At 41.6% G+C, this 26,719-nt stretch overlaps 1 protein-coding gene across 4 annotated transcripts in view; it reads right to left on the reverse strand.

The window, feature by feature from the left end:
• The window catches only part of ccser2a (coiled-coil serine-rich protein 2a), a 75,187-nt gene that overhangs the window by 24,160 nt on the left and 24,308 nt on the right, over positions 1-26,719 (reverse strand). For all 4 annotated transcript variants that reach the window (XM_084076763.1, XM_084076764.1, XM_084076765.1 and 1 more), the window contains exons 4-6: positions 8,141-8,240; positions 3,868-3,979; positions 2,540-2,729 (exon numbers count right to left, since the gene is read on the reverse strand). In XM_084076763.1, the coding sequence (XP_083932889.1) occupies positions 2,540-2,729; positions 3,868-3,979; positions 8,141-8,240 (402 nt within the window). The remainder of the gene's footprint in view (positions 1-2,539; positions 2,730-3,867; positions 3,980-8,140; positions 8,241-26,719) is intronic.

Below are 26,719 nucleotides of genomic sequence, written 5' to 3' on the forward strand. Positions count from 1 at the left end.
TTTTCTGAAGCTTGAAAAAATTAAATTCACAATTCGAGGATCCTCTGACAAATTCTATACCCATTGGCAACCATTAATATCATATGTAAGCGGATTACAATCACTATCACCTGACTGACAACACATGGTACTGGGGTGCTTTGGTGGTGCGGATCTCTATTCGGTGCAAGATGCATGACTTAAGGTAATAAGGAGGTGATTTCATGTGAAGGTCATGGAATGAGCTAATTCGGCTCATTACTTATATACTTGTGACTACAGTTTTATTTTTATTAATCATTATTATTATTTTTGTATTTATATATTTCACTTTTTTTATTTTTTCATATACATCACTGCTATTATCATTGTTAATGTTTTGTGTTTTGTGTTTTGTTTTTTTGTTTTTTGTCCTGTCTCTTAACTTTGTATCCTACTGTATTTATTTCAGATCTTGTACATGTACATGTATTATTGTTTGTATGTCCGGCCTTATGGGGAAAAATGTTGGGTGGTTGGGGAGGACTGGGATGGGGTGGATGGGAGTTGTTGGGAGAAAATATAAAACCGAAGAGTTGTTTCAATTTTTGTAAATGTGAATACAATGTCATGTCTACTCTTTGAATAAATTTTGCTTAAAAAAAAGGTTTGCAGCGACCGGGCCAACGGTGCCAGAGATTAGCTGCTAACACACGGACAGGACACACACACACACACACGGACGGACAGACGGACGGAGGGTAAAACATACTCTCTCGCCATGCCTTTCGGCCTGGCGGAGACAATAAGCTTTTGAGCTTCATTGGGTTTTATCCCTTTGACAGATACATACAAATATAATATCAGTCAATCAATCAATACCGTGGCTCTGTTCTGTCCAGCCCTTAATTATATGCTGGACAACAGAGCACTTTACTGCAGTACTCTGCTCATGCTCCAGACACAACAGAATATTACTACAGTTATTCTACAGCTTTGACATGAGATAAACAACTAGACCACCACAGCCAGAGAATAGCTGCACAATGCCGAGATCATAGTTGGCACTATGTGGTACTGAACAATAAGTACCACATGCGACTGTGTGCGTGTGTATGCGCGCGCTCGCATGCGTGCATGTGTGTATATCCTCTAACAAACCCCTCTAACAATGACTGACCTTAACTAAAAATGTATTAACCCATTAAGACCTGGAACTGTGTCATTTTTAGATTTGAGCTAAAAAGCATTATTTTACACTTTGGGCTATTCAAAAATAGCAGATATACAAGCTCATAGCGCGGCACCGAGTGCCGCGCTATGAGCTTGTAGATCTGCTATTTTTTTTAAATCGTGAAAATGTGTGCAAATCTTCTGAATATATATATTTTTAAAGCGAACATTTTTAACTCAAATCTTTGCTTCTGGGGGTCCCTGGAACAAAATATTTTGATGGGGGTCCGCAGCCAAAAACATATAATTTAGGGGGTCCTTGACATGAAAAAGATTGAGCATCACTGATATAGAAGCATACGTTTTTCAGAATGCTGTTGAGATTTAGGAGACATGTAGAATCGGCTTCAGGTCTCAATGGGTTAAACCACACCAAACATACCGGTACCTAAAAGTAACCACATTAGCAATACCTAACCTTGTATTAGTAACCCACATCAAACCCAGGTACAGAATGTGCCAAAGAATGCAGAGGGGCCAACGACTTTAAATTGAATGAATTAGGGTCAAGAAAGTGTACATATGGCTGCAAAATGCGGTATCATCATGAGGACATAGAACAGAACATCCTATAACTTGATTTTAAGATAAAACAAACAAGAATATTATGTGCAGGTGACAAGTGCTCAGTTGAGTAGCCTTTTGGAGCAGTTTAGCATCATCTTCAGGAGTGGACAAGGTCTAATTTCTTTGACCACAGGGTTCATGTTCTAGAAGCGTCTGTGTGTGTGTGTGTGTGTGTGTGTGTGTGTGTGTGTGTGTGTGTGTGTGTGTGTGTGTGTGTGTGTGTGTGTGTGTGTGTGTCTCAAGGGGCAAGGCTGAGATATTTACTATGAGGCCAACCCGGATGTTTAGTAAATGTCCAGCGAGAGGCGCTGTTTCACCCGTGCCGACCTGTGAGTTCAGAAATAATTTATTTTAACGCAAGCCGATGGGTTTTTACCAACTTTCAGACTCGATTTTCTTACTGTAATAAAAATTGTCATAAATTCTATATGCTTCCAGTCGCTAGTTTAAAGTCTCCTTTCAATCATCAGGATATGCGTTTTGCTAAATTATGGTTCTATTTATTATAAAATTGACGATAAAGTAGGCTATTCTCTAGGAGGGGCGGGATGATTTGATTGACACGCTACACAACCAATAGCATTCATTCCCCGCCCCCCGCTCTTGATTGACAAGTTACCCAACCAATAATGGTCTGAACTCATTCTGACACGTAGTGAAAGATGGCGGAGCCACAGTCTGCAGCAAAGGATTCATTTTCGGTCTGTAGAAAGCAGCGGAGGGGGTTTGTCCATCTCATTTATACAGTCTATGGTGTGTCTCTGTACATGCTGTGTCTAACCTGAAGTAAAGTCTTGAGTCTGAGCAGCTGGTTCTTGAGCGAGCCGCAGTCCTGGGCCATGTGTTTGAGTGTGAGTTCATCCAGCAGCCCTGAGTGATCGTCCTGCCTCCCTACAGTGGGGAGGGACCGGGGAGGGCCCTTAAATGAGCCCGGAACCCCAACTCCATCATACTGCTGATAGACTGGGGCCCTGAAACAAAGACACAGATCAACAGAAGACAAATACAATATCTAAAATAGATTCAATAGATATATTCAATAGAGTCGACAGACAGACAGACAGACAGACAGACACTTTCCATTAACACCAATGTTTTTTACTTGTCACAAATCTAAAATCTTATTTCAATGGCGCCCTAATAAACGTGTCATTTCCAGAAGGGAACATGAGGTCCAAGCACTATTAACACATTTCATAAGCCTTGTGATTTACTATTATTATTATTACCCCTAGGCTGCTGACCCTGAATGACTGGGATTGTAGCCTTGAGGCGCATTGAAAAAGACCAATGAAAAAGCAACATAATACACCATGGTAATAGTCCAATTACTCGCAATCGTTTTGAACAATCACAGATGGGCAGGCAGATATGTGCAGATCTCGACTTAAACAGAAAAATAAAAATGCCCCATCGCTTCAATCTGTTTGTGATGAAAGAGACACATCAATGCCACCTTTGGCTTTTCAGCGGTTGAATGAAGCGCATTGTGCTGACACTTCTCAGAAAACACAGTCATTCTGGTTGAAGTTTTACATCTATATGCAAAGTAGGAGAAGAAGTAGAAGAGAGCTTGTTCTGAAAAATGTAATCTGTTTGAATGTCTGGTCCATCATTTTTTTGTTACTGCGTTGGTTGTCAATAGCACACACAGCACGTAAATCTCAGAGGAAAGAAGTGTTCCTTTGAAATGTCAGCCAGGATTCATGATCCATGCCATCAAGCTATACGAACAGTTACCATTGATGCTTCTGAGTTGCTGATGGAAGTCCAGCTTTTCATTGCAACTCTTGTGAACTTTTCCTGCACCCTTTCTCTTGCTTCCAAAAGGAGCCGCTTGTAAAATTATTGAGTAACATTATGTGGTAAAACTTTAGCGTTGTTCCTTAATAAACCTGTTTACTTATTATCGATACACACAATAACACTGCGTTTGCCCGGTGTCAGTTGTCAGGATGTTAGGAATAAGGATAATACATGGTCGGAACAATGTTAAAACTGCAAAGACATTTTTACAACAGGAATCAGGCATGTACCCACTGCAGTATAAAAATATGATGAAAGGCTGTGAGATGAAGAAACCCCTTGTTGAAAAGCGGGTAGACCAACCTGTTGTCGTTGTGGAAGTGGTCTGCTCCGTTCCAGCGATGCTGTTTCCTCCTCCAGTGACCCTGCCGCCCAGCTCTCTCTGAGCGCTCCAAGTGGGCCATACCGTCAGTGTCTATATGGGGAGACAGTCAATCCTTCGGTTAAGGAGTGTGTGTGTGCATGTGCGTGTGTGTGTGTGTGTGTGTGTGTGTGTGTGTGTGTGTGTGTGTGTGTGTGTGTGTGTGTGTGTGTGTGTAGGGGTGTGTGCGAGGGTGTGTGTGGGGGTGTGCGTTTGTGCATTGGCAGTTGTATTGAGAGCCAGAGAGAGTGTCGACTTCTGTAGAATGTAAACAGATTCCCTCGTGCTCTGCCAAATGTACATAAACATGCCCCGCCTTGACTTCCAGGCCTATGGTTGGTGGTACAACCAGTATGTTACAAGTTGTCTTTGCTTTCATTTGTCAAACATCAACATGATGACTGAGGCCAAACCATAACCACTTAAAACCCTATATCTACGTTGACGGGGGTCCCCTAGGGTTATGTACCGATCTGCAAGCTCACAATGCATCGCGTTAACTTGCAACACGTTGTGCGCTGTTACATCTGCTATTTTTGCTGAATCTTCGCCTATTATTACATGCCCAGAATATGGACGCTATAGGGTTCATGTGGTTAATGTTTGGGGGAGTCACAATTTGTCTAACTTTCTTACTGTTTCTGTATGTTTCTCTCTCTCTCTCTCTCATGCTATCTATAACACTTGAAAAACTGACAGTTGTAGGTCAATTCACTACTCTGTGTGGTAATGAATAATTCAGTGCCTATTTCACACACCAAATGCATTCATTTCACCAGGTTATATACATATAAATCATGATCTGACATATCTCACTATCCATTTCTCTCAATCCTATACGTGCTCACCCACACACGCACACACATACACACACACACACACACTCTGTGACAGGGCATTTCATTTTCAAGGAGGGGAAAAGGACAGCAGTATTTGGCAACACTCAATGCCATATAGCAGTGAAATGAACCATGACCGCAACAAAATTGACAACTAACAGAGCGCGACCCTCAGGAAATCAAAAGGACCCTTGACTTTCCATCAGCATGACGCAGTCTTTGTTCTCCTCAGACAGAGAGAGACAGAGAGCGAGAGTGAGAGAAAGAGACAGGGAGAAAGACAAGATGCCACAGTGTTGAGGTATTCAGCGGTTCAGTTAAACAAATACCGTACCCTGAGTGTCGCCACATAGCACTGGAGCAGACAGCGCGCTCCCAACCGGCCCGTTACATTCCACCAAACTCCCTGATCCCTCGTAAAAAAAGAGACTGCTGTCAAAAGTATAACTGAAAGAAGACTACAAGAGGAATAATAATCCAAATGAAAATAATAATAAAATAATATAAAGCACCAAAAAGTTTGAAAAAGTTTGAAACGTGAGAGGGAAAACGTCTTGTCCAGTCAGCTGGTGAAGATTTAAAGGGCCAGGAGAGAGAAACAGAGAGAGAGATAGGGGGAGAGTCAGTCAACCCAGCTCCCCGCCCTGCTTGGCCCTGGGTTTGTTGACAGGGCTGTTTTTCTGGGAACTCCCTGGGAACCAGAGCTGGTGGTGAGGGAGCGCGAGATGGGCTGAGAGGACTGGCGAAGGCAAGGAGGGTGAAGGGGGAGGGGGGCTGGGGCCTCTGTCCTGTCACGGGACACGGCAGCCTGGACCCGGCAGCCTTCTATCCCGGTTCTCTCTTCCTGCTTGCTGGCAGAGCCAGGGTGTTCATGGGAAGGAAGGAGGGTCTAAGGTTGTCTCCCCTCCTCTCTGGGCCTGGGTTGAGTCTGACTAGTCTGCTCTCTCTCTCTCTCTCTCCCCCTCCCTCCTTAGCCAGACCTCGAGCCATGTCACACAGCTATAAATACAGCCTCCTTCCAAAAAAGGCTTAGGGAGGGACATGGGTCAGATTCACATTCCTTGGAAGTGAACATTCCAGTCTCCTTCTCTCTGACACGAGCAATGACACACGCTAGCATCACGTCAGTAGCAAGGAAACAAGGACAGCACTGTTTACGCAGACACAACCAGCAAATAAATAATGTAATGTGCACGTGCACGTGCATGTGAGTAACCATTTGCTTCCAGTGGATTTTGGGCTCATAACTCGAGCCTTGTCTGCAAGCTGAGAGGTTGCAAATTAAATCAGTGCATAAACTACATTACCCATGTATGCCACTTTCACAATGCTGAATATTTAACTTTGGTAGAGTGGAAACTCTGCTTCCCAGAATCCATTATAATGTCAGGTAAGGTCAGTAGACCTTAATCACTGTTATTTCTTAACATCCCCGCCCTCTCTCTCTCTCACACACACACCTACCCACACGAACACATGCAAAAACACCATGCGCGCGCCACACACACACACACACACACACACACACACACACACACACACACACACACACACACACACACACACACACACACACACACACACACACACACACACACACAGTGTGTGTGACCAAGGATTTATAAGATAAGTCATTTTATCCTTTTAGCAAATCTTACAGATAGATCCTCAATAGCCTCATCAGCACTAATCACAAAGTGTGATGTGGTAATGGCTGGTTTTACAATACATAAAAAGGACATGCTAGTTCAATGACAAAAGCGTATTACATTCCCACGTGTGAATGGCACTTAAGTCTAGAGAAAATGGCAGTGTTGTGAGCTTGAATGCTAATGATAAAAAGACACATTGTTTAATTGACAACGCAACCAGAACAAGTGCAAGGTCGGAATAAGTGACAATGTAACATTGTCAGACAAAAACTGGTAATTAAGAGCACAAAGAAAACAATATAAAGTAAAAAAAAAAAAAGTAAGTAAGGAGATATCAAACCTGCCATCTAGAAACTTCCTTAGCCATCTGTCTACAAGTACACAACATATCTAACATCTAAAAAGTCTTGTGGTGCTGTCTCGTGTGTGTGTGTGTGTGTGTGTGTGTGTGTGTGTGTGTGTGTGTGTGTGTGTGTGTGTGTGTGTGTGTGTGTGTGTCCATGTGCACAGTGTATGTACAGATGTCTCCACTTGACCGAGGCCGGTTAATGCCACTGTTATGAAGGATAAATAGTCATGTGCAACAGAATGCTAAAAGAGAAATAACTGTGTGTCCAGACTCTCTATTCATCTATTTAACTTTATAATAATGGAAGTAATTGAGGCTCTGATTGGGCTGAAACCTTGCCCACATACAGAGTCATACATCATGTGTCACAGAAGACTGACGTCCTAGATAGGCCACATGAAGTCCAAGATCCACATGGGAGCTACGTCATAATTAGACCATACAGTGTTCTTTGATCTAGCACCCATTGGACTTTGGGATTATACACAGTGATATTATAAAACTATCAACGTATCCAGTCACACAGTGGATGATTTTCCTGCATTTGGCAGCTGCCAACCGTCTTGCTTTTAGCCTGGATTATGTGTTTTGTTCATATTTGCCCAATGTGATAGTTTGTTCTTGTCCTGTTTGTGATTGTGCTTATATGATATGATGCATACACCACTTCTTTTATATGAACGCACTTATAGCTAGAGTGCGTGTAGTGAGGCCAGTCGAGCGTGAGAGAGAGCGAGAGAGAGAGAGAGAAACAATCAGACCTACTTGTAAAACATATCTTGTCTCTGGGCCTGCACTACTGAATAGGAGAATGGGTGAGAGAGGTGAATACGTACTGTGTATATATATAATAACTGGTAAAATACTTGTCCAATTTAGCTGTAGCACTGCCATTCACAACTAGCTGTGTGGCAGTGATGGTGCTGTAATGTCATAAGTCATCTGCAAAAATATGAAATAAGCAAGGCCGCATGATATGCACAGAGGTGTCCATTAAAAGATTTTAATGGATGATGCAAAGGCAACGATACACCCGAGGCAAGGCAGAAATTCCATTTATTCAAGCCTCTATATGCCACAGAAGGCTGTGGCAGGAAATAATGTAATGCTCAAGACTTGCTAATGCATTAATTTACAATAATGATCAAACAGTTTTGCTGGAGGTGTCCGATTATACGAAAATAATGGTACCCTCCAGCCAATCAGGATCAAGCATTTGCCATGGCCGTGGTGTAACTTCTGTATGAGGGAGCTGAATTTAAAACAGTTCCTCTGTTATTATGTACCGCACCTGTGTGCGTGTGTGACATAGAATTACAAGTATTTCTGTGTGTATGTATGTGTGTGTGCGTGCATGCGTGTACAGTACACTGACTGAGGTGCAGCGAGCCGTCCTCTGGCAAATCCACGTCTAACATGAGGTCATCATCGTCCAGCTCCTCGGGCCCAGGGGGGTCCAGGTTGTTCAGGATGTCCTGGAGAGAAGCCACACACATCAAAAGGAAGCATTTACTTCAGAAAGTATTGGCTACAGTAGGAATATTATAAACACATCACCAGTGCATTAGGTCACCGTGCTTCCGGACTCTTTTTTCTCTCTCTTATACTGCGTTTACACTGGCAGCTACAAAAGATACAACGCTACAAAGCGACCCAGCATATCTATCGCTGAGTGGCTGTTGACGTCAAGCGTGCGTCAGACGAGCGAGAAAAATATAAAAGGGAAATATAAAGCCTGGGGTTAACCCATTCAATCCGGGACCTCATCTGGGTCATTTTAGATTTGTTTGGCTATTCAAAAATAGCAGATCTACAAGCTCATGTAAGCTATGAGTTTGTAGATCTGCTAGACATTTTTGGAAAATATTGATTTTTTTGCAGATATTTTATTTTAATTTTTTTAAAGCAAACATTTTAACTCAAATCTTTGCTTCTGGGGGTCCCTGGAACGAAATCTTTTGAGAGTGGTGTTTGTGGCCAAATATATATATTTTTTGTTGTTTGGTTGCTATATCAGTGGTGCTCCAACTTTTTGCATGTAAAGGACCCCCTAAAATTATATGTATTTGGCCGCGGACCCCCCATCTCAAAATGTTTTGTTCCAGGGACCCCCAGAAGCAAATATTGGAGTAAAAAATGTTCAAAGATTTGCACAAATTGTCAAGATGTTTCAAAAATAGCAGATCTACAAGCTCATAGTGCTGCGCTATGAGCTTGTCATCTGCCATTTTTGAATAGCCCAAAGAAATCTAAAATGACACAGATGCTTTCCCCGGTCTTAATGGATTAAAAAGAACATGGAACTGGCTGATGGAAATAATTAGTTTACCCCATCACAAGCAGGAATTGTGCGGAGAGAGAAGGTGAGTGGCAACGGTTAAACAACACTTGGCTGTCTTGCAGCTTTGTAGCTGCAGTTGAAGCCAGCTCAACTTGGAGTGTAGCTTTGTAGATTTTGAAGCAGCTACAAACGTTGGGCATCGCTTTGTATTTTCATGTTGTTGTCTTCCATCGAAAAAAATATTAATGGCAGCCTGTAGCTTTGTTGCGGCCAGTGTGAACACAGCATAAGTAACAAAACAAGTACATGACATCTTCACACTTGACTAGGTATTTCTTTTATACATTGTTTAAACCAATCCCTGCCTAGTAGTGATGTGCGGGTCGGGTTTTTTCATGACCCGCCCCACCCCGCACCGCCACGGAACCCAACCCGCCTAAAAAAAAAAATCGGTAAAATCAAGAAGGAAAATAATCTTCAAGTATACACCCCAAGTGTATTCAAACTGTTTTATTCTTATTATTCGTATTCTTATTAGGAATAAAGACAAAACAAGAGCATGTGATTTTTTTTTTATTTTGCGTGCGAGAGCGGCTGACCCGCTCACCCGCAGCCCGCATAATTGCCTCTGAAATCCTGACTCGACCCACCCACGCCGCGGGTTGACCCGCGGGTTACGGGTCGGCCCGCTCATCACTACTGCCTAGCACAAAGTTCATATGGATTTGTTACCGACATTAAAGAGCATTCTTTTATGAGTAACATTATGAAAATGTATGAACATTATGAAAAAAAAATTAGCCTCACTAGTGGCGCAGCTGGATGGTGATGTCGGTAGGTCAGCCCTTCCATCCATCCACCACTTTGTTTCCAAACAACAATATCTCACACGCTACTGGCTAGATTGCCATGACATTTGCTGTGCACATTCACGCTCCCCAGAAGAAGGTCCCTAACAGCTTTTCTTCTAGCCCCAACCTTAGGCCCACTTGCACATAATTGCCATGACACTTGCACAGTACATTCATGCTTCCCGTCACACTATTGAGTGACCCCATGAACTTTCCTCTAGCACCATCCTCAGGCCAAAACGTCAACTTTGCACACAAGTTATCTCTTAATCTAACTGGCAGATTGCAGGATGAAACCTACTGATTACAGATTAGTGCTTTCCATGAAGCCAGGATTAGTGCTTGCCATGAAGCCCATGTCTATAATGCATTATGTCTATAATGCACACAGACACAGTATGCACCTGGACATTTGCTATTTTGTCTTTTGCACACCCAGCTCTTAAGTAGCACTGCAGTGTATATTTCCATATGTGTATATTGTGTGTAATTAATAATAATTTGATGCATTGTAGTCACTGTTATAATGCATTATAGTGTGATTAGAAGTCACTATAAGTGGCCAGAGGGTGTTTTAAGTAACATGAAAAAGCATTAAATCTATGCAAAAACAACACACAAAATGTGCTGACTTCACACTAGAATAGATTATAGCAGTGATTATAATGCAATTTCAATTATATAATGAAATGTATTGCAATTATGAGAAATATAATACAGTATGATTCTTGCAACAACAAAAATGTCTGAGTGTCCAGCAGTTATGAAGAATTATGATACTTACAAGTCATTATACAAACAATCATAATGTGGTTATAATGCGCTGGATAGCAAGTGCAATGGATTTATGCTTGTGGAAAAAATTATGTTTTTTACCATTATTATGGCCATATGCAATAGACTGCACTGCATACAACTGCTCGCACAACACAGCTGGAGGGAGAGATGAGAACGGCACAGCTATCATTCAACACACAAAGAGCCAGAGAGTCGACGCATGGTGAAGAAAGATGTATCAAGCACCATAATGCAGTCTGCTATGAAAAGATTGTCTCATTACAGACTCAAAATATGCAGTTATAGTTTGATTACTGGGTTGCTATTTGTCAAATAATTCAAAGCAGACCCGAAAGCAAAGTAGGAATAAATCAATAGTTCAAAGTATTATTTTTCAAGGCAATATCGTGCTTCAGCAGAAAAATGAAAATAAATTGCCACGGCTCTGACTAGAGGACACAACCATAAAATTAGCCCTAACTGAATATCTTGCGTTTTTCATACGAATTGAGTGGCACTCAAGGCTCCAGACTTACTTAAAGAAAGAATAATATTAAATAACTTAAATAAAAACAACTTAAGGGGGGATGAAACCCTAGACATATTTTGCAGCTTGTTTTCCAGTTAAGGTTAAAAACTAGAGCAGAGTGTAAACATGGCAGGCTGCATAAGGTCTGGTACACTATGATGTAAGCATCACAGCTGCAGCTAATACAATTAATAATGGGTGTGTTAGATGTAAGCCTCAGGTACTGTTTAATACTGTCTATGCTTACACATTGGCACACCCATGGCTCTGGGCACACTTATATCTAACACACCCATTATAAATTGTATAAACTGCAGCTGTGCTTTCTAGCCAGCCATGTTTTTACCCGTTTACAGTTTCTCATATTCTCATACAACTCATACAGGGAAACAAACTACAAGATTGGCCTAGGGATTCTTCATACCCCTTTAAAATATACATCAACAGTCCTTCGGCCCTTAGGTGTATCAATCAATGCATCATGTGACTCATCTCTTAGTCAGGAGCTTCCTCTTCTCTCTAGTCTTATTCAACCCTAGTTTTCCGTCTTTCTCCTCCTCCACTCTGAGCCTCTCATCCCCTGTCCTTTCATATCTTTAAACCTATGCCACTCTCCCCTCCCTCCCTAAATCCGTCAAGATCTTATTCACTAGAGCCTGACCAATAAAACGGTTTGGCCGAAATATGTGCCATTATTGGATTATTTTACTTTTTTGACGAGACTGTATTATTTACTGTAGATGTCTTTTTACGTGATCGCTCCACCAGCCTACAATGGATTGTTTGTTTGGCATGTTGCATCTTTAGCGGTCTCTACTGCTCTCTCTCGCTCTCCTCTCATACAGCGAGTGTCTTTGTTACAGTGTTGTTCCAGGCTAAATGACATTTCACACTGGCAGGACACAGTGGCTTAGAACACTGAGAAGTTCTGGATAATCCACCCCTGGCGGAGTGTGTGTGTGTGTGTGTGTGTGTGTGTGTGTGTGTGTGTGTGTGTGTGTGTGTGTGTGTGTGTGTGTGTGTGTGTGTGTGTGTGTGTGTGTGTGTGTGTGTGTGTGTGTGTGTGTGTGTGTGTGTGTGTGCGCGCGCGTGCGAGAGAGATGAAATGGATAGGTCAAGTGCAAGTCAGATCAGATACTACTACTATGAGAAAACACAAAATTACAATTTCTATTAATACGGTAAAGTGGGGGTGGGTGCCTGGTGGCTTAGCCAATTAGTGCACCATATGCTCCTAGGGCTGGGCAATATATCAATATTATATCGTTATTGTGATTTGTGTGGCTACTAGGTATCATCTCGGATTTGGCATACATGTTGTCTTTTTTTCTGGGTTTTAAAAGATGCATTACTGTAATTAATTTCATGAATGTATCTGACTGTTCTAGCTGTTCCATTATTTGCCTTACCCACTTAATTATTATATAGGCATTACTGATGATTATTTGTGATAAATCTCATTGTATAAATGAAAGTCCAATAGTCATCCGCACAATATAGTCACAATATCGATATCAAGGTATTTGGTATATTGCCCAGCTCTATAATGCTCCTAGTGAGTGTGAGGACCCTGGTTCGTTTCCAATTCCTGTCTTGTCTCACGTCCCTCACTTTCTGCCCTTTTTTCCCCGTCTCTACATAGACCTATCAGAAATCAAGCATAAAATGTCAAAACTCTAAATCTAACTAGAAGGAGGCACTCAGTAGAGCCCAAATCTCCTAGCCTGGTAAACCCTCCCTCCGGAAATCTCATTTCAATTCGATTTCAGAAAGGAGTCTGGTCTGAAACGCCTTTCTCCAATAATCGCTCTGCTCGCCGAGCCGACGAGCCTATCAGCGTCGTCACTCATTGTTCTGTGATTGACAGCGACAGTTGGCCAATCAGGTGGCGAGTTCGAGTGAGCCCGAATGAACCCGAGTGCAGCCTGAGAGCCGCCGAAAAAAGACGAACGGCAGCCATTGTTGTTTGTGCGAGTGCCTTCACTTCTTACTTTCAGTTTTATAACGCTTTCAAACTTCTTTTTTGAGGCACGGAATTTACTTATAAGATATCGTTTGGATAGAATTTAGTTGTTTAACTTCATATATGTGGTCAATTAATCATGACAGAGCCTATTTAAAAATATAAATTTAGAGAACCGGCAGGGGCGGGGAGTGACACGCATGTATCCCAATAAGGCAACCTATTTTCGGCATGGCCGTCCCAAAAGTCCCGTTGCGTCACATAGTCTGGAGCTCGTCAAATTGAACTGCTCATTGGCTGAAGGGGAAAAACGATCATTGGTTGAAGGGGTTGTCAGTCAACGGTATTACTCCCGCCCAACTCCAGCCCACAGCGATTATTGCAGAAAGGCGTTTCAGACCAGACTCCTTTCTGAAATCGAATTGAAATGAGATTTCCGGAGGGAGGGTTTACCAGGCTACAAATCTCCACCATGATGACACACGCCCGTCCGTGCTGTCTGGGGCATGTGATGACAATGTTTTGGGGTTGTGCGCAAGTATGAAAAAGCATGGGGCAATGGGGAGGACTGTCATAATAAAGGACTGTCATTACATCATTACTGTGGAACCAGTAGATAGGCTGTATAGAGGCAAATGTTTGGACATTGAACACATCAAAAAGTAGTGTGGTACAGTATGTTGTCATCACTAAGAAGAACATAGTTGTGGGCTCGAGACCACAAAATATAGTATATTCAGTATCTTTGGCGTGCTTATACTTTTCACTTTGAAATATTGTGACTTAAACACCCAATAAAGTCTATGGAAAGTCAATGTCATTTCAAAAACATTATTCTTTCACTTGTTTGCTTTAACTGACAGACTCCATTTAAACTTAAACAGGTAGAGCTATCTCATGATTTCCATTGCTGTGATCAACTTTTTGATAACTTGCACATGCAACTATGCACAGTATAACTATGAGGTACTTTTTTGTTACTTCAACTCCACTACATCTCAGATGCAAATATTGTAGTTTTTACTCGATTACAATTACAGTATTTGACAGCTTTAGTTACAGTACGTGTTACTTTGCAGATTTGATTACTAATACAAAACATGCATTAACCACTTCCTATGTTATACTTTGGCTATTCGAAAAAAAAGCCGATCTACAATGTGACGCGTTATGAACTTGTAGATCCACTGGTTTTCTGTGTGGATCTTACCTAATGTCTTTAAGCCCATGCCACCTAGCTTTCCAGCCACAGTGATGACCAAAGAGTTATACAATACAAAGGGTATTGTATTGTATGTATTATATGTATTACTGATGAATTGAGTACCTGTACTGTTAACAAACATGTTAATAAAGTATTCAATCAATCAAATAAATAAATCAATCAATCTGATGCCATGCTTGTTGTGATTAAACCCCCCACCTAGTTCTATGTAAATCTGATTCAAGCTCGCCCTGGGCTCAAATAAGATGGATTCTGTATTACCCAAGTGTACCCATTACGGCAACCATGAAATCAGACTGTGAAACAGATAGCACTTGGATAATACTATTAATATGCATCTGAACAGCAGCTTAGACACGAGACATTTTAAATCAAGCTGCGCTAGTTTTTGCCAAGGGGATAATGATTTGAGTGCTGGCAATACATAAATTTGATGTCTCGCTCACACACTCATGGCATGTCTTTAATGCCCCGAGGTGCTCTGTCAATCTGAGCCTGTGGCACGCACTGCATCCAGAATGGCAACAGCTGGGAGGGGTTGCTTCGCCCTCCTCTTCTGCACTGTGCTCTGAACACAACATCAGTCAAAACTTCAAATAAACACGAGCGGATCAAAAAAGATGATTAAACCTTGAATAGCCCCAATAGGAAAGTTTCAAAGCAGAATATCTCTCACTTTTCTTTTTTTTTAACACTGTGCCCTGAAATGACCCATACACAAAAGGTATCTGTCCCAGATGGGCGCCGCCGAAGCCAAACGAAAACTCATTACTGAAAACTAAATTCTGACTGTAGTTATATGCGCGAGCATCTTTTGGGGATCTTTGTTCGCCGACGGTTGGCTGTGGGTTGAATTTAAAATGATCAATCTTGGCATGCTACCAGGAAAGGAGTCAAAGAGGGCAAGTCATTTCTGACTCGAGCAAGCAACTTTGAACAACAACTTCAGCTTTAGATAAGAGTAAAATCAATAGGCAACAAAGAGAGGGAGGATTTTAGACTTGTGCCGTCCAGACTTCCTCTCATTTGATGTGAAGTGCACTCTAGTTCTATTCAGCATGGCACATTTCACAGCAGTTCCTGACCAAACCCCAGTAGAACTAACCTATCACCATGAGAGGGCAGGTGGGGAAGAATATTCAACACCTTTTCTTTCTGTTCTGAAGACCTTTTACTCTTTTTGAAGGTCAACTCCATTTCAAGAGATCCAAGATTCAAGCAGGTTTTATTTGTCACTCACTCATACAGGTGCAAGCAGCGAAATGTTGGTGTGACATGCTCCACAAGACTGTGCTAATAACATCAATTCAACAAGGTAACAATAATGATAATACTCGAAAAAGAGAAGATGAAAAATAAAGGGTAACATTTAACTTAAAGGTCAGCTCTATAATGCATTATAATTGCGTTTATATGCATTATAAGGCATTATAAAACTCGTTATAAAAATGTATGACAACTTATAACAACGTTTATAATGTATTATAAGTTCTGGTCATAATGCGTTATAAGCTCAGTGGAACAGCAGATTATAAATATTTTATTTTGCTGGTTATAAAGTGTTTTTGTTATAAATCGTTGCATAATAATAAACATTTATAACGAGTGTAATGAAGCATTATAAGAAAATTATAATGCATTATGATGCATTATAAATGTGATTATAATGCATTATAGACACAACCTTTAAAGAAGTATTACCAAAAAAGGTTCTACAGATACAAGGTAAAAACAATTTTAGCAGCGATGGGAAATGTGCAGAATATGGATGGATTAGATTAGTGTAGTGTACATACAGTATGCATAGATAAACGTATATATCATTGCTGTCGGGTGGAAACATTGTATGTCCAAAACGTTTTTTATTATTTTTAAAACATTTTTGAATAGTGAAAATAGCCGATCATCGCAATACAACATGCCGTGAGCTTGTAGATCTGCTATTTTCACTACTTTTGTGTGACACTTGTTTGATGAAGTAGGGCATTCATTTATGGAAACAAACATAAAAAGTTAAAATATGGAGATATAGAGGTTTCTGCCCGACAGCAACAATATGTAGAAATAGTGCAAGTAACAGTGTGAGCAAAAACTTGCATTCATTTATTCATTCATTCATTCAGGTCCTTGCCAGGGCTCTGACAACCTCAGGGAATACTTTCGGAGACTTGAGCCCTGGGCTTTGAGACTCATACACTTGCCATTCCGCATCGTCACAAACAGTCCATTACATGGGTGTTGTTTGTCCTTCATAATCCCTTTTGCTCTGCTCAAGCACCAACTGTCGTATGCGTCTCGCAGGGAGGGGAGGGAGCTCCCTGTGGTGAGCTCGGCTGACCGTACCACCTTCCGCAGGACTCACAGATCCTGGAAATAGCTATTCCCACAACATACAATGATTTCAGATGCAATGTCATGGGAACGACTTCAAGGGGTGTGGCGTGTGCACATCGAAGCCGAGACACCGTCTCTAGCTGGAACGACTGTTTAGGTGATATATGTGCGTGTGTTTGCATTTATGTGAAATCACATCTCTTGAGAGACATTAGGAGCCTCTACTTGCTGGAAATTCTTCATATACGAGGACTCGCCTGTCCTTTTGATGGAGAGCACGTCCTCTATCCCAATGACAGGCACATTTTCTTTATAATACAATTACCCGACTCATTTGCTGCTCTTGAACTAATATACACACCCCCCCCCCCCTAAAAAGAAGGAGAGAAAAAAATACCTCAATTTCGAGTCTCTGTCTTACTGAACATAGTCATTCTCCACAGTTCTTTAAAGTGGGAAATGTGAGGTAATTCAAGGATTGTGGTCACTGCAGAGCTCTTATTGACTTTTAGAGGGACAATTAGGCGCTGTAAGCCACTGAGCCTGTTAGCGAGATGGATGCGAAGGGGGGTGTGTGGGGGGGGGTTAATTCCAAGGGTACTAGAATGACATTTGGGAACAGAGGAGAGAAGAATTTCAACAGCAGATGTGAGACTGATGGCCTTAAGAGGTGTGGTTATGGAGGCTTTTTTGGCCACAGATGAGCGTGAATAATAACACTATTGCTATTACCACGAGCCACTTCCTGTTTAGCCTACAGAGGGAGCACAGAAAGATGTGACCATCGGAGGAGAAGATAGATTTGGTGCTGCATTGTGCCTGTTATGATGGGAGACTGATAATAAGCGGTGCTGTAGACAAATAATTCACTTAAATACAGCTACGCGTACAAAGTAAAATGAAATGTGCAGACAAGGCCATCGTCTCGTTCGCAATATATTTCACTGATGTTGACATACTGCTGATTCAAGCTCTGAGTTCAGAGCCAGTTGGAGCCGGGGTGGCCAGGCAAGGTGGATAGGAGGATGGCTTGGTGAGGAGTGAAATGTACGGTCATCACTGTGGTTGAAATCTAAAAGGAGGCGGGCGGGGGGGGGGGGTGATGTGTTTATACCAACATTTTAGTGATGACTCAGATCACTGTTATTATAAGGTCTGACTTTGAGTGCATCTGTCTGGTTGTGTGTCTGGTTGTGTGTGTGTGTCTGGTTGTGTGTGTGTGTGTGTGTGTGTGTGTGTGTGTGTGTGTGTGTGTGTGTGTGTGTGTGTGTGTGTGTGTGTGTGTGTGTGTGTGTGTGTGTGTGTGTGTGTGTGTGTGTGTGTGTGTGTGTGTGTGTGTGTGTGTGTGTGTGTGTGTGTGTACAGTATGATGCATGCAGAACAATAACGTTGAGATGGGACGAAAAACACACGCACTCACACAAAAAGGTTGTTTACCACAGGGGAGAGATGCTGTCAATTTAAACTCATGTGAGAAAGCAAAGCGGGTTAGGTATTAGACTAATTAATGCAACAACGGAGCTGGCTCCCTGGCACAGCATCCCACAACGGCTGAGCTCTCTGCAGACAAAAGGCTTAAGCACCTCACTCATTTAAGCACTGATGAGTTGGCCTGTCTCAACCCAGTGCAACAAAAGCCTAAAATTAGAGGCAAAATAAATAAATCTGAGAGCAGAGAGGCTGCGGCAACTCAGCAGCTTTGATGTTGGGTAGGAAGGGAAAGATTATGCAACTGCCAAGAATATGAGAGAGAGAGAGAGAGAGAGAGAGAGAGAGAGAGAGAGAAAGACAAAAAAGTGATTTACAAAAAAATAATGAAAACTGCAAAGTACCACACAACCACCTGAGAGAAGAAGGGATTTAAAAAAAGCATGTTTTTCTTCTTCTTCCAGACGTTGTCTCGTGCTGCGAGGAGGGGGGGCTTTGGCGTATATTCAGGGGAAATATATTGTCTTTAATGAGAGATGCTCATAGAGGCAAGCGGTTAATGAGAGCAACGCAACTTCCATTCCCCAGCGCACAACTCCAGCAGCACCAAGCTTTTTATTGTCTTTACCCGAAAATATGAATTGACTAACTCCTCTCAAACTCGCTCACCAATCCCCATTTAAAAACATCACAAGATGGGGCTTTCAGTACCCTGGGGGACGAGAATGTATTCATCCGTTTTATGAAAACACCCATACATCGTGGTTTGGTCTCGCTTGGTAATGGCAAAGTATAAAGGCTGGTGCTCTGAGTGCCGTACTGAAAGTCAAACGCAGGAGGTTAATCTCAACTTCAGCTTAAATCCATATTCAATTAAATCCGTTATAATAATACATTGCATTATACATTGCTCTAAATTTTAAAGAACGCTGCTGCCAGGCTTTTCACTAAAACATATTACTCTTCTTTGAACTTCCTTACAGTAGTTATCTGTCTGTTTTAGGATTGATTATAAGATTTTACTGATTACCTTTGAGGCACTCCATGGTCTGGCCCCTAATTAAGTTTTTGAGTTATTAACCCCTTACGAGCCTGTGTGCAGCCAGATGTCCTCAGGCAGTAACCTGCTACAGTAGTTGTTCCTGAGTAGAGGCTGAAGACAAAGTGTGACCGTGCCTTTGCTGTCAGGGCTCTTTGATTGTGGAATGACCTGCGTGAGGAGCAGCTCTTCGGGCAGGTTGTTCCAGAGTAGAGGAACCCTGACAGTTTGCAAAATCAATGACTTATTTTAAACCACTTCTTAAAACATACATGTTGCGGCGCCTGCGGCTGTGCTGGGCATCCATACAAGCATAATTGGCCATGTTCGTGGGAGGGAAGCTGGGCAGGGAAGTATAATCTTTGTTGCTGCACCAGTGACTCCTACAGGCTGGTCAGGGCGCCTGTCAGCAGGGGTGTTGAACTGTGAGGAATAGGGTGTTCTTCCTGACTGGCATGTCAAAAAGAAGTGGCAGGCAATTCCATGTGTATCAGAGGAGACGTTGTTTCAATACCATACCTACAAAGGACAAAACAGTCCAAAGACCAACCAGTACGGGTCAGCAGTGGTAAGACTACTCACAGTGAGTGGCGAATTCAATGACTAAATACAAACGTTGACTAAAAACAAAAACAATTATACTAATGAAATAAGGAAGGGGAAAAACATACATGTAATACAAGTTATCATATTGTTTTTTTATTTTATTTGGTGGCTGATTTAGTTTTACTTCTTCAATTTTATGCCAAGCAAGCACTTTGTAACTTTTTTGAAGTGCTTCATAAATAATAATTATGTATGTCATTTAACAGAGGCTGGCTAACGAGGCTGTTATCATCATCATCATTATAATAATAATACTTATCATTATTATTATCATTATTATTACAAACAGATTATATTTGTGGCACAAATATAACCAATGGATGAAAGCAATTACAATAAAGAAACTTGGGAGCTTGAATTAATGCTGAAGTGTCTCTAAATGTATCAAGAGAATCTCAAACCATTCAAAAATAAATATACTTTCCCCTGGTCTGTCAGTGCTGTTGCAATGCATTTTAAATTGTGCTGAGGGCAGGGGCACATTAATAGTCACTCTGTGAAGCTAAGTGGCCCTCGCTTTCACCATGTCAATATCACATGGTAGTTACTATAGTACTGCATGGTGCATAGGGGAAATGTTTTGATAAATTCAGGCCGCCCACCTCCTGATGCCATATGAATGCAGATAAAGACATATACAGACACACAAAAGCATGGCATACACACACAATTACAATTGCACACGCACACACCCCATTGTTGTCCTGAGGATGCACAGTGCCCCCAGGTGGACTGAACTCATCCCTGCAGCCTGGCTAAACGAAGCCACCTGTACTTCAGCGGGTTCTGAAATGTTTACTTGTGTACCAAGTAACAACAAAATACAATGAAAATTACAGGAAGGTAATTTGCATAATTTATGTGGACGGAGTTGTCCTTTTCACTTCAGAGTTAATGTCTCGCCCCTTTATCTGGAAAACAGAGGAGCTTGGTTCTAATTGGGAGTTAATATTTTTTCTTTAGTTTAGTTTTTTCCACAGAGCGATCTATAGCTTCTCTCCTCGCCTGAGCTGTGACCTCATCAGAGGTCCACTTACCACAGATCAAAGCTGAGCTCTCTCTCTGCAAATAGTCAGGATCAGGACAGACTTTTTAAGAACTTCTAATGCCTCTCCATCGAGACAGGTTTCAACGGGGTGGGACCGGGACGCGCTGGATTAAACAGCCATTACAGGATTTATCAAGCAGGTTTTTTTGTCGTAATACATAAAAGCACTATTTCCTCAACGGACGGGGGAGGAATAAAGAGAAAGACCGAGATGGAGGGCCAAGAGGGGAGAGAGCGAGGGAGAGAGATGAATACATACAATTAAATGGGCCCCATTTCCTCTAATCAAATAGCCAAGTTAGATATAACTCAAAGGCAGACTTCCTATTGAGCTGCGCGCACGCACGCACACACACACACACACACGTAACTTTTTAACAACTATATAGCATATTATGCACCACAGAATTATAAGATTAAATGTTTAAGCAATAACAATCATCCTTCCATACATTTATAGACTCAGGGGGGTCCCTACTAGGGGCTTGACTATTACTATGTATAGGGGAGACAATGAGTTTCATCCTGGCATTCGCCAAGGCACCAAGGCAGAACTACCAGTCTAAGCAAAGACTGGTCAATCACAGTGCATCCTCGCCGGACATGCTTGCAGAGACTCTTGGATAATTAAGTCAAAGACATTAGCTGCCATGTTATTTGTGTCCAAAGTGGCCACTGATACCCCTAACTACATAGCTTGATCTGATAAACATGCATGCATGCAGGCACATTATCTATTAGTCAGTCCCTTGTGCCATGTCTCTCTCTGCACCTCTCCATCTCACACCATTTTCTTCTCTACCTGACTGCTGTTGTCTAGCACACCAGCCTCTTCCGTTTTCCCCCTGCCTCAATTCCTCTCTCCTGTTTGAGTCAGCATCCATGCTGCAAATGTTCTAGAGGAGATGGAATAAATACTTCAAAGTATTATAAAAAAATTCAAATGATAGTTATTGTCAATTTTGCACAAGGTAACTGAGAATTGACCTTTTCATTATCCGTCTTACACTGAATACAGGACTGAACATTTCTCAGTTGACCATAACATACAGTATATCTACAGTATATCTGTAGAATATTTGCTGTAGGCCAAACTGACCACCTTTACACGTGACATTAACATGTGTCTTAGCATGTGATCAGATTGAAATTGGATATCACTTGACTATACAGTTGTGAATGCACCCAAGATGCATTGAGGATGGATTGTGCTCCGATCGCTCAAACCAACTCCGGACAAGTGTATAATGCAGCTTCATGGGTGGCCTTCATTAGCTGTTAACTCATCCAGTGCCACATGACGTCTAAGACGTCACGTGGCCTGACGCCTCGTGCACCACATGACGTCTAAGACGTCATGAAAAAAAAATACATGTTCAGAACCCAAGATATGATGATTTGAAGATTTGCTGCTCCATTCACTCTTTGTTTAACTTCGAACTTAAAAAGGCTGTATCTCGGCTCCTAAGCACTTTTTTTTTTACAATGAATTTTAGCTGTGGCACTCAGAGCCAAAATTCCATAAATAAGCTGGGCACTGAATGAGTTAAGGGACCTGCACTACATTATAAAATCCAGAGTGTTACAAGGTTGATGCCTTTATTTGCAGTGTGGAAGCTCAGAAAAATCGCTGCGTAATATTCACGTTCTGTGTGAATGTACTCACAACACAAACATCAGTTCAAAAGAATATAATTTGGGAAATATGTATCCCACAATAACTAGGGAACTATGTGGAACTCGGGATCCGCATAGAAACGGTGTGGCTCCGTTGTGAATCTCAGACTTAATGTGACAAACCTGTGACATCAGTGATCTATGATGTCAGTCTTCTATGACACATCTATGACGTATGACTCAACATTTGGACTGGGTTTCAGCCCCATTGACTTTCAATATAAAATTAAACTTAAAACAATATAAAATATATGCGAACATAAATAAGTGGAGGTTCTTCTGTGGCCTACTGGCAGTATGCATGCAAAGACAAACAGACCTTGTCATAGACGTCTAGCCAGGCCATAACTAAAACAAATTGCGGAAGGACCTTAGAGTGTATAAACGTAAACAAATGGACTCAAACAAAAACATTACTCAACAAATCACTCATGACATGCACTGTCATTTGAAAAAGATATGAGTGCTTTGTCCAGACTGCCAGCAAATCCGATGTATGACATTAGGACTGACTGTCTGGTGTCCACACTGTTATTTGCAAGTGAACAGATTTGTGTATTCAGACATCATCGACTTATCTGCATTGGTTGCTGTGGTAACGACATATGGATGTGAGAAATGCTTAATTTTTATTCAGTCATACACTTGCCAAAAACAGCAGAGCTGCCAGCTCAGAACACGTGGCATCTGAGCTTATAGATCTGCTATTTTCAGGGAGGCTTCAGCCTACATACAAAAACAGTGCAGGCAACAACAAAACGGCAACTAATGGAAGAATTAAATGGAGATTTGTCATCTCATCTAGTCGCTGTGCAGAATCAGCGACAGAGGAGGCTGACATACACAACAATGTTCCATTCTGCAGTGAAGGGAGGAAGCTCTCAATCTCTTCCACAACAACACTTACTGTACGTCGCTTACATTACGTCATCATGTGTCACACGTGAGTGATGTTTTGCACAGTTTTATAATCCACCTGAGTGGCTAGAGTATCCAGAGACTGAGACAAATCTGTAGAAATTGGATTTTAATCGCATTCCAAACCACCAAGCAATTGCAAACATCAGTTAAGTCATGTGATATCTACAGTAGATACAATCTGGACACATGTCAATGCCAGGTTTACATGTAATCTGGCTAATATCTAGATACAATCTAGATATTAGACACAAGTTAATGCCAGGTGTAAAGGGTGCCACTGCCGCCTATACTATTCCAGATTACAATAGAAGGGGAGCTTGTAGTAAATAATTCATTAATAACTACACATTTGACTGTAGGACCGGTATACAGTTGAACTTTGTAATCTGTAGGTTAATTGGATCGTGCTCCTGCGCAGCTCACCCGCTTAAGACTGTGACACTCATAATGACACTGTTAAGAATTAGGTCTTCAATGGGGTCAAACAAACTAAAACTAAATGTATTATGGGTCAATGAGGGAAAACAGTTCATGTATTTGCTAACTGGTCGGTGTGCATGCTGACAAAAAGTTCGGTGAATGAATACATTAACCAATGTCACGGCTAATGTGTTCATCAAGTGGGTAATGTGGGTGGAATATGCTAATCACAGTAGAGCGAAGTTTTCTCTATACATATTATGTGATTTACATCACTGGCATTGTACATTCTGTATGCTGTGCTATAGTTCTGCCCTCAAAGGTCTTTTTGATGAATAATTCAATCATATCAGAATGCTAAATGTCTAGCGTTTGCTTATACAGATGAGACTTATTAATGGCTTACTGGCCTCAAAGACTTTTGGCAGATTCTATATAGTTCTGACTTTGAGCGGTAGGTTTTGGCGTGTACTCATTATGTCATGGGTGCACAGTAAAATCCTCAGTTCAAATTAAAACGGACAATTTCATGACGTTCGTTTCATGATGACGATCTGCACAGCAGCTCAAGGCTGTCACAGTTAATGCTGTTGCTGTGTTGGGAGCATGACCACGGCTTATAATGAATGTCCTTATAAGATCTGACATTGTGCAATTAAAACGCCGATCAAAGATCTCGGTTTGCAAATTAGATGCAGTATTTTGGCACACTGCAGATGTGAGGAGGCGGTGCTGGGTCACCCTGTAATGCACTCCATCATCAATTGGAAAAATATGGTTTAACCACCAGAAGGCATGTATGAAAAATGACCACTTAACGAACTTGGTTAAACAAAGTTGGATCAAACGGTGGTGCTGTATAGCCTGATTTATACTTCGTCGTACGACCGTGTGGCACACCAAAAATAGATAGAAGCTACAGCAGGGTTCCCCAATAGGCGGCCCGCGGGCCATTTGCGGCCCGCGAGAGGCAACTGTCCGGCCCGCGACGACTCCTGTCATAAAAAAAATAATAGTACCCGAGATAATTTGGCACTTGGGGAAAGTAATTGGGGAACCCTGAGCTACAGGCTTGTAGATCAGTTTTATTCCACAATGACTGATGCAGTCAATGAACAGAACAGGACTTTGGATAAAAGAGTCCATCAAATGGTATATATACAGTATCACATTCACAGTAGATAACAGAAAACCTTGAATTATATGTAACTATTCAGGTTGCATTCTAACAATATAAAAACTATAGAGAATGCTGGGATCAATACCCACAAGCCTTCAATTTCTACTATAACACTGACTGTATTGACATTATTTTGATTCTTCATTGACACCCTGCCTTTCTAGTTGACAATATAATGGCTTCATTTGACCACAAGATGGGGCCCTATGCAAACTATGGCCTATTGTCATGCTTACAGGACCATACCACTGCTATGGTCTGGCATTATTTAGCCCAGGGGTTTTCAAACTTTGCATGCTCAAGGCACACCAATGGTGGGCATGTAAATTTTCAAGCAGATGTTTATCCAACACTGAGTCAATTATTCAATTATGTCCAACACTGAGTCAATTATTCAATGCACAGCTGTTTTAATCACTTTGGAGAAAATATAAACATACATGAACACTGCTAATTATGATAAGTTACTGTGCCTGTCTAAGACAAATCCCTAAGTATTAGTGTATAGTGTATGATGAATTGAATACACAGTACCACAATCGAAACAAGCCCATAGGGCTTTTTGTGATATCCTTTTAGCACCATTGTATAATAGTCGTACCACTGTACTATTTGCAAACAGTTTTCAATCAAAATCAATCAGTCACTGTATATTTGTATATATATATTTTTATAATCATCATTCTATTTTTTATTTTCTTACTTTAATATATTTTTCGTTATATGTAGCACAATCTGTGGGACACGTCCATCTTGACCATGTGGGACCAAATAAATCCAAAAATACACACACACTAGTGATGAGCGGGCCGACCCGTAACCCGCGGGTCAACCCGCGGCGCGGGTGGGTCGAGTCAGGATTTCAGAGTCATGAAAAAAACCCGACCCGCACATCACTAACACACACACACACACACACACACACACACACACACACACACACACACACACACACACACACACACACACACACACACACACACACACACACACACACACACACACACACACACACACACACACACACACACACACACACACACACACACACACACACACACACACACCTCCTACTTTTACCTCAGTTACAGCAAATCCATTGAAAACTAAACTGTGTGTTTTTGGTGCCTCTACAACACATGGTAAATCCTTATAAGCCTCATCATAAGACAAAAACAAAGCACTTGACATAGGTGATTATGTGCTTTCTAATCTGGCTCATTAAGCTCTTTAACCATTCCTGAGATCATGTGCCATGGCACTGGAACACAGAGAACCAAAGTGGGTGAAGAAATAATAAACAGCCAGATATAGTTTTGCCTGGGTCAACATTCCTTGGTATGAAATCAGTGCTGGGAGCTGGCAAGAAAAGTCTGAGCCATTTAATCTTTCCATTTCAGCATTAGTTCTGCTCTTTTAATCCCTAATTAGTGTAGGGACGGAGGCAGAATCCTTCAGCAGTAGGATCGATTAATGGACTAAAGGCACGTAAAGTACACTGAGGCATCCTGGGAGGAACTGGGTTTGCCTGCCAAGGGACTAAAGTACATCCTATGATGGGTCTGAGCGTTAGCAGGAATAAAATATACTGCATGAATGCCCCGTGCCTTCTACAGGGGTCAACATTAAGTGAAACTGGAATACTCTGTCCAAATGAAGGGGAATTAAAGGTCAC

This window comes from Gymnoscopelus microlampas (assembly GCF_963454915.1).
Source record: "Gymnoscopelus microlampas genome assembly, chromosome: 13".
Lineage (NCBI taxonomy): Eukaryota > Metazoa > Chordata > Actinopteri > Myctophiformes > Myctophidae > Gymnoscopelus > Gymnoscopelus microlampas.